Below are 12,300 nucleotides of genomic sequence, written 5' to 3' on the forward strand. Positions count from 1 at the left end.
CAAATTCTCTAGTCTAGGCTATGTAGTAAACTATACTAGTCTATAACTAGATGACCTACCAATCAATTTAATATTACAATCATCATAAATATAACTGGAATCCCCGATATGGAAAAAACTAGTTATCGATCATTAATAATGCATGTTGCAGCATGCAACTTGGTCAAGTTATTGGAAACATTTTTGAAAATGGTGGCTAGATGACACAAAATATTTAATTTGATACACGATATAAGAACGCAATAAAATACTTACAATAATAATAAATCAAGGAATGGCGCAAAACATTAATGACCTAATTTAATATTTAGATTTTTTAAATGTCAAAATTTAAATCTAGCACAGCATTAGGTAGCGTTTTAGCAAACATCCGCTCTTGTTTTATGTGCAATATTGATGATAATATGATGTGTACATAAAATATGATATACGATATCACTGGCGGTGGTAGCTCAGTCGGGTAAGCGCCCGCTTCTCACGCCAGGGATGCAGGTTCGAATCCCGGCGCTGACATGTACCAATGAGTTCTTTTAACTTTAGTACAATGTATACCATCGCTCTTACGGTGGAGGAAAACATCGTGAGGAAACCTGCATAGATATGCAGAGATTTAGCACATCTAGATATGTGAACCCACCAACCCGCAGTGGACCAGCGTGGTGGGAAATGGTCCAAGCTTAGGAAGGCAGTTTAGACCTTGGGGATATGCACAACGGTTCCATTCGAGAGAGCCACGTGCAGGTACTTACACCCCCACAGAGAATAGAATAGAATTAGGTATAAAATACATGTTTACATAACCTTTCCCAACCTTCTGAGAGGTATTGCATTATCCGCCATCATAGCCCGAGTAAACGCAGTCATTCCGTTTTAATTACCGAGTCATACCTAAACAGTGGAGATAATTGTAAGTTCATTATGAATTACGCTACGATACGCTCTGATACTTTTGGTGGGAAAAAAATGCTTACTAGGTACATTGTGCGTACTCTAGACTGTCTACTAAAGTTTGTTTTATTTTATATTAGGTAATTTTTCTATGTATTTGTTGTTATTTCTAACATGTCTATGACTCAATGAAATACTGTACACAAATGGAAGAAATTATTTCATACAATAAATAGTAATCCTGTATGGCTTCCCTGAATGGATTTTAGAGAGACCAGATTTTTGTGCCGCTTTCTCTGAGAGTCCAGTAAAAGAACCAATAGTTATTGTTGACTGAAGATGATGATTATGATGACAAACAGCTTAGCATAGTTGGCACAAAATCCCCCGACATACACTTCTCCCAACGTCATTATTCTACACAAAAATGTACAACTACAAGTGTTTCCGACTTAAACAAAACATAAAAGCGCGAAGAATGTAAGTAAGTAGTTAAAGAACAATTAACAGCAGTGTCTGTGAGAACCACATGGCATTGTATTATGTTGTAGCGAGCTCAAGGATCGATGACTTGAAGTAATAGCTGCTTTAAATGCTGACTGGTTTTATACCCTTGTTACACTACCGAGTAGTGGCGAGACAGTATCCTCGGCCGAGCACTCGGTCAATTGCTAGTCGTTCATTGGTGGAGGATCGGCCGAGGATACTGTCTCGCCACTATACTCGGTAGGTATATTCAGGGTATTATCATGATAGCACTGAGAGGGAAATGCAGGACAGATATGATACAGAGTGGAATTTAAGTCTGTAAAACCTTTCGATGAACGACAAAATTTCAGCTCACTTCCGATGCTCAGAAATATATTTAAATAAAGGCCTCACTTTCTTTCACAGTAAGTTATCTAATGTAGGTTTTGATAATCGTTCACATAATACAGTACACAATATTGTAGGTAGTAAGTATAAATACTAACAGATTTGTATAAATCTTCATAATTTTTACACCTCAGTTTTCTTTCTAAGTACTTATTAGAAGTCGGAGAAACTCAATTAGCAAAGCTTTCTTTCGAGATTAGGCGATGCTTGAAGAAGGCTCGCTATTCATTATTTCATAGTAAGATATCTGTGTTTAAGAACTGAGTAGGTACTAAGTATTTGTAGCATTCAGTTCACAGTTAAATATACCTACTTACCTACTGTTAAAAAACTTCAAAACAGAGATTACTCGTGATTTTGAAGATATCCTGAAGATCCTAAATTGTGGTGATACAGTTGAGACATTATAGAGTAAACGATTACATATTAGAACATTACAAAATGTCAGTGAAATATTGCAAATGTTCACATGTAGTCGTGATCCTCGACGCAGTGATGTTACATCTCACTGCAATCTTATAAGCTCACTTTATTTTACTTGATAACTCACGAATCTCACTCACGATCACATAACCAGGTAGCACGTTATCCATGTACAAGTGATATGATGTTATGTAATTTAATAACTCAGTAATCTTATCGGCATTTTCCTGCATATTACCTAGATCCATTTTCCATAGGTCGTTTCAAAAATCTATCAACAAACGATTTGCCGAACATTGAAAATCTTGGGATTTTAGTCACCCATGCAAACGCCTCATTTATTACTTATTATTTATAAAACTAGAGGCGCCCACAGAATACTGTATACAGTGTATATTATAGTGTTTACAATGTATAATATCATCAGCATGTAGGATTATTCTTCCACTGCTTGGAGACAATCTTTACTAACCTAGACTCTTTCTCTCTTCTTCCAGCGATCTGCATGGCGGGGGGGGTGTGCGTGTTTCCCGCGGGGTGGGGGGAGGGCGCGGTGCAGGAGACCTGCGGCCCGGCCGCCGACCAGTACCACCTGGGTGAGTCTACAACACAATATCAGGAATGTGACAGACACCTAGTCAACAATACAGAGCCCCAACGCTAATCATTTGGCAGCTACCCGCCAGGCCACACCACCCGGCCTGGTCGGGGGATCCTCCCTTTGCATGGGGTTGCGCCACCGCCTCCAGCATCTCCATAGCAGTATCAATATTTAGCAATATCTTATCTGCCTCTGTGGTCTAGTGGTAGAGTGGGTGTCCACTCAGAATGCTCCAAAAAATTCCCTGACTTTTCCCTGACTTTCCCTGTCCATTTTAGCATTTTTCCCTGACCAGAGATCAAAATAAACAAAAGCTTGATTTGAAAGTTTTGGTTCATTTGCTTCTCACTTATTAAAAAACTTTGACTGCGTAAATTATTTACACAGAAAGCTGTTAAAAGGGTAGGTATATTAAGCCAAAAGAGAACAACTTAAACTTGAACAACTTAAAATTCGCAAAAAAAAAGCTTTTGTATAAGTACCGACTTTGTTGGTCAGGTGAAGTTTTACTATTGACAAACGAAAAAATATGATCGCGAATTTCAAAAACTCGCAGAACAAAAGTTGTTTCGAGTGACCCCCTGAGTCACCAAATTTCTGCTATGTACACCTACCACTATTGCAACATTCTGTATAGAAAGCAATGATAAATTGAAAAATAAGTAAGTACAAGGTGGGCCAAATTGGAAGTTGCTCTCATTTGTACAACTGAATGCCAATTTCAAATTTGTTTTGATGTTGGTGGACTAGACAAATACAAGTTCAGAGGCCAGAGCCTACTTTCCAAGATCGCGGAATAATTGTGTAGTTTACGGGTCCCCCTTTTTCACGTTTTATCTGTAAATTTTCCCTGCAAAATTGCCCGATTTTACCGTTTCAGACGGTTTTTGAGGGCGTTTTTTGAAGAACCGTGTTTATGTGAATAAGCCCGTGTCCCTGGAAGCCCTTAAGGACAACATTCGACACGAGTGCGAGAATCTCTCGCCCGAAGTTCTCGCTGCAGTGATGAGAAATGCCATAAAAGGAGCCCGTATGGCAATCAATTGTGACGGCGCCCATTTGGCCGATATCATCTTCTAGACTTTACCAATAAAATTGGAAGAGTTCAAATAAAAATAATCAAAAAACAGAAGCGAAGTTTTTCATTTAGAAAAAAATTAGAGCCAAACAACATCGGATGACTTCTTTTGGTCCACCTTGTAGTTGCTTGTTTTTTTTTTTGTACACCAAAGTTTAAATACGTTTATTTTGCTAAAACGTATAATTCTTTTATGTATTTGCGACATTGAAAAACATATATTTTTTTCTTTTAGTCAATAATTTTTTTGGGAACCCAAGCGGGATATACTGGTTACTATTGCAAAAGACTTTAGTTAGAACTATTTAAAGCACACTACTTGATGATAGATTTAGTACAGAGTGCTTTTAAAGTACGCTTCATGTATTTTTTCACAAAATGAGAGTTAGGAAGCAGGTAAGTATAAAAATGATTTTTAAATTTTGTTAATAAAACTTGTACTAGAGACTGGGATATAGTAATCTAAGGGCCTTCAAAACCGAAATAACTCGTTTAGCTTTGTAAATACCATATTTTATTTAACTAAAACAAAACCGAAATCAAATATTATCGTATGGGCGCGATGCCTTAAAAAATGACATAAGGTGCTGTGTGGAGGCAGAATCTGGCTTACGAGATTTTAATTTATGACTTATGTATTTCACGTTTAAAATAGAAGAAAAAAGAGTAACAAGTGAAGTAAAGAACTACAATTTTGCTATAAAAAATGCTAGCTAGTAGTTTTTCTCTGACTTTCCAGGTGGTCCATCAATTTCACTGACTTTCCCTGACCACCTTGAGCTTCCCTGACTTTTCCCTGACTATCCCTGACTTTCCAGAAAGTGGACACCCTGTAGAAGCTCTGCTTCTCAACCCAGAGTTCCCTGATTCTATCACAGGATGGGATCCATAAATTTGTGTTTTTAAATTGTGGTTTCAAGTTTGGTCAGGACATAGAAAGCTGTGATCATCTGATGTCAGAAACAGTGAAACAATGCTGTCGGATGGGCATGTAAAGCAGTCGGTCCTGCGCCTTCTTCTTCTAGTGCCTCTCTACTAGAGGTGCTGCGCCTAGCCTCTTTCCAATCGTGTCGTTCAATCCGTCTCTTTGGGTTATGAGAGCAATGGAACAGAAAGTGCTCCTGTGTACTGCGCAAGTGCGCACACTTAGCCACGTGCCTAAATACCATGACCATAATTTCAACCCTCTCTCCCCCCAGGCCACTGCCACATCCGCTGGGCGTACATGCTGGCGCTAGTAGCCTGTCTCGACGGCGCGGTGCTGTGCGCGCTCGCGTTCCTGCTCGCGACCAGACACGTCACGCTACAGCCGGGGAGCTTCGGAGGACATGAGATGCATAAAGGTAGGTCTATGGTTGCGGTAATCGTTTACTGCTGGATATAGGCATCTTGTAAGGAGCGCCACAACACTGCGATAGCCGGGAGTTTCGGCGGACATGAGATGCTTAAAGGTAGAATTTATTGTGCACTACTGGATAATTGGCCGGAAGCTTTAGAGGACAAGACTTGTATAAAGGTGGGTAGAACGTCATCAACCGCTTTGCCAATCCTGTACAGTACTGGACATGACTTGCATAAAGGTTGGTAGCGGCATAAGATAAAATGGTGGTAGCGGAAAACGTTCACTGCTAGACATAGGACATAGAGTCTCTTCCAATTACGAGAGGGGACAACGGATCATAAAGCTTCGAAGCAAAAGTGTTTATGGGCTATAGCCCATATCATTACTTATATGGCTTCCATGCCATCGAAATAAACAGAATTGCTCTTGATAAAGTCACTGAAAAAACCCATGAAAATTGATTCATACTCTTCGTATCTACCGTAACACAACACAGACAGGACACACAAAAAACCAGTCTGATGTACCAGGCGCCCATAACTCATGAGGAGCTCACACACACACGACCACAACACAGTTAGTGGGGCAGTTTCCACTCTGATGCCGCCACAGTCACGGTACACGGGAGGCAAAAGTGAACGCTGGTGTTATGACCACTGGTTATGTGGAGTGATACGGTAATCAGTGTAATATAATTTATTATGTGACGTAAGCGTACCGCGAAATGGTTCATGAAACTGGATATCCAGGGTCCGCTTACCGGTTGACGGTCCTTGTTATTTTGAGGTCTTTCTGGTGACAAAGACAAACCCTAGCCCTAGACGCGCCCTAGTGTCTCGTGATTGTCACAGCTAAGAAGAATTTTCTTGGTAATGTATATTTGACCAATGAGCCATTAAGTTGATTGCTTAAATCATAAAATTCTACCCTATATGATGATGCCAACTTCAAACTGCAGAGTGGATTCCGGAAAGTGAGTCCACAATCGGAATGGAATTTCGCCTCATCAGAAAGTTGACACCAATTTATATGAGTCACAATTATTTATATACTAACCTACCATAATTATACTAGCTGCTTATATTATCAATGTTTTTGTACGGAAAGCCTTAGAACATATAGGTATGTATATTGTGAGCCAATATTGATCCATATGACTATGTTGAACAGAAGTAGAACCAGTTGCAACTGTGCCGACCGTTACATGTTTAACATAGAGTCGTCAATAGATACGAGAGCATTCTACTACTCGTAAGTAAGTGAGTAGCATAGGTCGTCTCGTCATTCACATCATTGTACGATTTTCTATAGACATAGCATTGATAAATCATCATCATCAGACCGCAATAATAGACAACTAACTATTGGTTAAAAGTATAACTCCTGTAGGTAGTAGAAATGGTGTCTGAAATAATATTATTTTTGCAATAAAGAAAAAAATAAACATACGATTACGACTCCCAGAACCCTCTGTCCTATTCCTATCCTTCACACAGTCATGTCATCAAAGGGATGATTTGATTGAGGAAGGGTGTAATGGGTCTTTGTTGTAGCCCCTAAATCCAGCAGTGAATGTGTATTATTGACTGATTATGATGATGGTAGAAATGATGATGGTAACTCAGTTGTCATCAAGCATAAAGCTTATTTTAATATTCCAGAATCCAGACTTAAATGTTTAAAATTGTGCTCATAGATGTAATACGACAGCTTGCATTTATCATCGTCAAGCAGCCACATGTTGTGTGGTCACGTTCGTTCGTCCTAATCCTAAAGTCTCATGTTTCTATACATTTATGGTCACGCAAATATTCGTCACTGTTGTCGTGTCTTCTAAGATTAGGGAAAGGTCGTGTGTTCTATGTTGAGTGATTGAGTTAACGGTAGGCAAGCAAGTACCTAAATACCTAGAAACTTGTGCTGAAACGAACTTAGCCTAAATTTTTTTGATTCTGGACAAAATAATGAAATCATATTTCCACGATATTTATGCAAGTTGGCGAGCAAAAACTAGTTTCTTTATTATAGCCAAGCGAGTCCCAGCCAATAGTTTCCATCCTATTAACTGACTAGCCAGTAGTGCAGCCACGAAATCTATACCAACCTCATTCCTCCAACACGATAGAAAACTAGTTATTCAACCTTTTTTTTGTTCTTTTCCAGGCGAAGTGAACAACGCTTACGTGACGGATGCGACATCTATTAGCGGCTCAAGGAAATCACTCGCTTTGCAGCCGGTGCTAATAATGCATCCACATGCTCCTATGGACATGGACACCTATTCACACTACTCGGGAAGGACAGCGCGGTCGAAACACGGAATATATGCGAATACTATGCATAATTACCAATTGTAAATTGATTAGAATCTTGTTTTAATTAAGTTAATTGTACATGAGGTTAAGTTGTGAGGTTACAAACGAAGTGGTTCAGCTACTCGACGCTAGGTGGCGCTGTATACGTAAAAATAATTTTAGGAGTAAACAATGTCGTTCAATATTTTTTGGTTCTAAAATCCGTACATATGAGAGTTGTTGAGATACAGAATTTTAAACAACGAAGCTATAGTTATAGATGGTACAAGCCTAATTACGTAATAAGGATTTGTTAATATTAGGTACTTAACAATAGTTCTTGTAAGATATATTTTTAAATAAACCTTATACATATATATTACTTATTTGATTGTTTTTATTTAAAACTTTATTTAAGATTCCCTGCGCAGCTACCCCTAATCATTAGAATAGTAGGTTAAGTAGGTAGTTAATACAGTATGGTTAATAGGGACGTTGCCAATAATTTGAAAGAAGTAACTTGTTCTCTCTATTAATTGTAATGTAATTAAATTATCTATTTATTGAATATAAATAGAAAAAAGTCCCCTCAATGCTAGATAGGAGGTCTAAACTTTCAAAACATACTCAGTAACACCGCTACTAAACGACAGATAGCGCTGCAAAACAGCCCCGAATCGTCATACTATCAAACCAAAGAGACTTACGATGTAACACCGCTACTCAACAACAGATGGCGCTTAAAACCAAAACAACCAACCAATCTCCAAGTTCCATATAATTTCACACTCAAATCACTTCTCAAGCCTCCACACGGCAGCCTCAGTGAAGCCTCGGTTCTCGAGACACGTGTCTTCATGCAGTGTGTAGCTCGCCAGGCGAGTCATGGAAGAGATGCGGGAGGCTGTGAGGCCGTGGCGGCCCGGGTCGCCTATTAGTACCTGCGAATGTAAGGAATAATTAGTTACTTAAATAGTCTAGTTTGTTGCCCCTGTGGAGCTTAGGAATAGAGATAATCTTCTCCACGCTTCCCTATCCCCGAATGTAAGAAGTAGCTGTTGAAATGTCCAAGATATGGACTTTACTGAGGGAGGTGGATTTAAGGGGGTAAGTACTTAGGTAAGTTCTAAAGCCGTTTGGACGATATTTGACTCACTGTACACGGTTTATGTAAGTATGTCACTGAACCGAAGTTACATTACACCTATGAAACGTTTCACCTAATTTTGATCAATCGATTTCTGTTTGTCCAATTAATTTTACATCTAATATTAAGGTAAGTAAGAAAAGGTACAAGACACCATTAGGAAATCTAATTGTACTTATAGGACATAGGCATATATTATGGTGTATAATTAAGTATGATTGCTGTCATTGTCAAATAAAGTTTTATCTTTCTTTCTTTTTTCTTTAGGCATAGGGTTGTAAAGCCCATAGCCTATTTCTCATTATCATCAGCTGTATGTACCTACTACTACCTACCTACCTACAACAGACTATTAGGAATTTTCATTTTAATGAGTCCATACTCGATAGACTTTGACAAGTAAAGTATTGTAAATGTAATAAGCTAATAAGGAGCTACTACCTAGTCTACCTACTACTTACTAGTTTCCCGCTATCCGTTAACTTGCTCAGCCATTCAAACAGGCTCTTCGCAAATTCTTCATCATAAAACATGTCCCCAATCAAAATTGTATCAAATCCTTCACATTTCGTCCCAATAAAGTTCTTTTCACTAGTTTCTACCGATACATTGTTCAATTCGGCATTTATCGTAGTAGCTTCCAGTGCATCTGTAATTAAACGCAAATTTGAACACGTTTTACAAGCGGGGATGTAGCTCAGTGGTAGAGCGTTCGCTTTGCATGTGAAAGGCCCCGGGTTCGATCCCCGGCATCTCCAAGCTTTTTTTGTGTTTTACAATATTACAATATCTTTATATTTTGGGACAATAAATACATTATCACAAAGACTATTGCGATAAACTTTACTTTCAATAGCTGACACAACATCAACAAAGCAATGTCACATTTAAAATAACTGAATAGCGCCATCTCTACATAACACGCCGAACTACTTACTAACGTCAATGTCATTAGCCAGCACCCTCTCAGCCCCGACCGTGGCCGCCGCGATGGCCTGCGCGCCGCAGCCGCAGCCCACGTCTAGCACACGGCGGCTTTGGAAGAACCGGGGCTTGTCTAAAATGTACCTGTAGGTAAATACAAAGTATTATAATTTTACTTTCTTACATTTTATTATTATATGAAGTCGGAGGCCAAGAACCACTTCGGGTCGCTGAGCCAGCGGAGTAAGTGATACTATGAAGTAGTTTATATTTCTTGAAAATAGATGGCGCTGTAAGGCCTGCATTTAATTGGTGGGAGAGACATATTCGTAAAATCTCGTAATAGTGATAATATTAGGGTTGATAAACTGATACAAAATTAGTATAGGAAATGTACCCAAAATAAGGGAATATGCAAAAAAGGAGCAAAGGCAAAAAGCCAACGACACGTGGTGTTCCCAGGCGGTCACCCATCCAAGTACTGACCACGCCCGATGTTGCTTAACTTCGGTGATCGGACGAGAACCGGTGTATTCAACATGGTATGGACGTTGGCGATAGAGCAAGTAAATTCAGTGAACTTATTCGTTATTATTCTGGTAATTTATTGATTTTATTTATTTATTTATTTATTTAGGAAAAATAACAGAAAATAAAATAAATAAATAAAATCATTTTATTTCAGGCACAGGTCCCATAGTTATAGTTATACATAATACATCAAAAATTTACATTTAACATAATAAACATCAAAATTTACATTTAACATTCATTGTTAGTTGTTACTTAATTTACAATTATAAAGTAAGTAAGCAATTAAATTAAATTAAATTATTATTAAATTATTATAAACAAAAATTATGAGATTTATTTAATGTTATAGAATTGAATCGAATTAGTTTGTCAGAGAGTGTGGTACAAATTGAACAGTTTGATTAGGCATTTTACATATTTTATCATTAGTCTTAAGGCCACAGAACGGTGTGGTTTTTTGGTAAACAGTTACAAAAATAGTTTTAATAATTTCATTATTACAGTTAACAATTCTATTGTGAAATGAAGTTGTAAGATTACGCATCAAGGCAAAGAAGTCTTTGACCCCATTCGTGGCAAACATGGCAGAGGCACTACACCGCCAGGGGAGTTTCAGCATACATCGAAATGCGTTATTATACTGAACACGCAGAGTGTTCATGGCACGCTGCGTGTAGTTCCACCATAGCTGACCAGTGTAGAACGCCTGGCAGTAAGCCTGAAAAAGGGTTATGCGAACCTGAATCGAGCATTGAGAAAATGTTCTCGCTAACATATTACTTTTCATTGCTAATAAACGCCTTTGACGTTCAAGATCATCATTATCTTTTAAGTTGTTAGTGAGGAGGTGTCCTAAATATTTAAATTTTTGTACAACCTTCAATGGAATTCCATACATATTGAGACAAGGACTACAAGTAGACTCGTTTTTAGATTGAAAAACAAGGATTTCCGTTTTACAGAAATAGATCACAGAGAGTAATATGCAGACGGATATAAAATAAATGCTTAAATCTACTTCCTTGAACATTTTTCTCAGGGATATAATATTATAATACTTTATTTGGTGACATTTTAGAATTAATTTAGTTGATATAGAAATATTTATGACTAAAATTAAGCATGTAATTTATTAAAAGGGAAAATAAATCATGCATCCTAATTATTATACATTATAAAATTATTGTCTAATCAAATCAAATCATTTATTTTGCTGAATATAGGTACATTGGTTTGGTGTATGATAAATAAAGGAAAGTCGCTTAAGAACGCATTTTCGTCAACGCCCGCAATACTGAGTAATCTGTAGTTTTCGGGTGCAGTTTACGATTGAATCCGTTGAATTATGTCCACTAGTTTAGGTACCTACAGATAGCCTAAGCCTTTGACTACTGGAAACTGCTTTTTTAATTGGAGAAATCAGTGTTTTTTATACAGTAAAAGCAAATTTCCTTACCCTCCTCCCGTGAAAACAATGAAAACAGGGTGTGTTTAGGTGCGCAAATCTCAGATATTATAAGATTTTAGTGTTTATAAAAAAATATGTTCTTATAATTGATATACTCTATTTTACGAAACGGGTTTCTATGGGTCCGAAATCCTATACAAAACTAAGAAAATAAATAAACTGTTCTCTTTTAAAAAAACACGATTTTCGTGGTCTTCGTAATTCTTTAGCGGCAAGTAATAGGGTTTATTTTTCAACTGTCTTATCCCGTACTGTTACAATGAATTTTCAAAAAACAAATCAGTCTGCGCCACGGCGCCTTTGTGGGTGGACCTGTGTCGGTTTTTCTCCGCCGCTCAAAGTGAAAACATCGCTGTACAGATACGAATAGTTATTTCCTTGCTCTTGAGACTTGAATCTTCATTGATTACGAAAAATATAAGTACCTACCTATTTCTGTACTTTTTTTACCCGACTCGATATTGTTGTGTATTTTTATTTTACTGACCAGATGATGGATTTCGGAGACTGCTACTGGAACTCATAGGCGGGTAGACGTAGATATGTCGTGTTTGGGCTCGTAGTGATTCTTGTGATGAGTACTTCCCACCAGACTGACTGAGCTGACCTGATGATGGATTTCGGAGACTGCTACTGGAACTCATAGGCGGGTAGACGTAGATATGTCGTGTTTGGGCTCGTAGTGTTTCTTGTGATGAGTACTTCCCACCGGACTGACTGAACTG

At 38.0% G+C, this 12,300-nt stretch overlaps 2 protein-coding genes and 2 non-coding genes across 5 annotated transcripts in view; 2 read left to right on the plus strand and 2 right to left on the minus strand.

The window, feature by feature from the left end:
• The window catches only part of LOC105389131 (LHFPL tetraspan subfamily member 3 protein), a 29,581-nt gene extending 21,693 nt beyond the window's left edge, over nt 1–7,888 (plus strand). Inside the window, exons 2-4 of the mRNA XM_038110918.2 lie at nt 2,685–2,783; nt 5,066–5,209; nt 7,372–7,888. Coding sequence (XP_037966846.2) covers nt 2,685–2,783; nt 5,066–5,209; nt 7,372–7,565 — 437 coding nt within the window. The 3' untranslated portion in view covers nt 7,566–7,888. The remainder of the gene's footprint in view (nt 1–2,684; nt 2,784–5,065; nt 5,210–7,371) is intronic.
• Nucleotides 7,889–8,262: 374 nt separating this feature from the next.
• Nucleotides 8,263–12,300, minus strand: part of LOC105389149 (electron transfer flavoprotein beta subunit lysine methyltransferase) — a 49,849-nt gene continuing 45,811 nt past the window's right edge. For both annotated transcript variants that reach the window (XM_011560237.3, XM_011560229.3), the window contains exons 3-5: nt 9,587–9,717; nt 9,111–9,298; nt 8,263–8,443 (exon numbers count right to left, since the gene is read on the minus strand). In XM_011560237.3, coding sequence (XP_011558539.3) covers nt 8,297–8,443; nt 9,111–9,298; nt 9,587–9,717 — 466 coding nt within the window. In that variant the 3' untranslated portion in view covers nt 8,263–8,296. The remainder of the gene's footprint in view (nt 8,444–9,110; nt 9,299–9,586; nt 9,718–12,300) is intronic.
• On the plus strand, nt 9,336–9,407 carry Trnaa-ugc. Its single transcript has one exon. It is a non-coding gene; the product is annotated as a tRNA-Ala (tRNA).
• LOC125490947 lies at nt 10,011–10,129 on the minus strand. Its single transcript, XR_007267989.1, has one exon. It is a non-coding gene; the product is annotated as a 5S ribosomal RNA (ribosomal RNA).

The sequence above is a fragment of the Plutella xylostella genome, chromosome 28, assembly GCF_932276165.1.
Source record: "Plutella xylostella chromosome 28, ilPluXylo3.1, whole genome shotgun sequence".
Taxonomy (NCBI): Eukaryota; Metazoa; Arthropoda; class Insecta; order Lepidoptera; family Plutellidae; genus Plutella; species Plutella xylostella.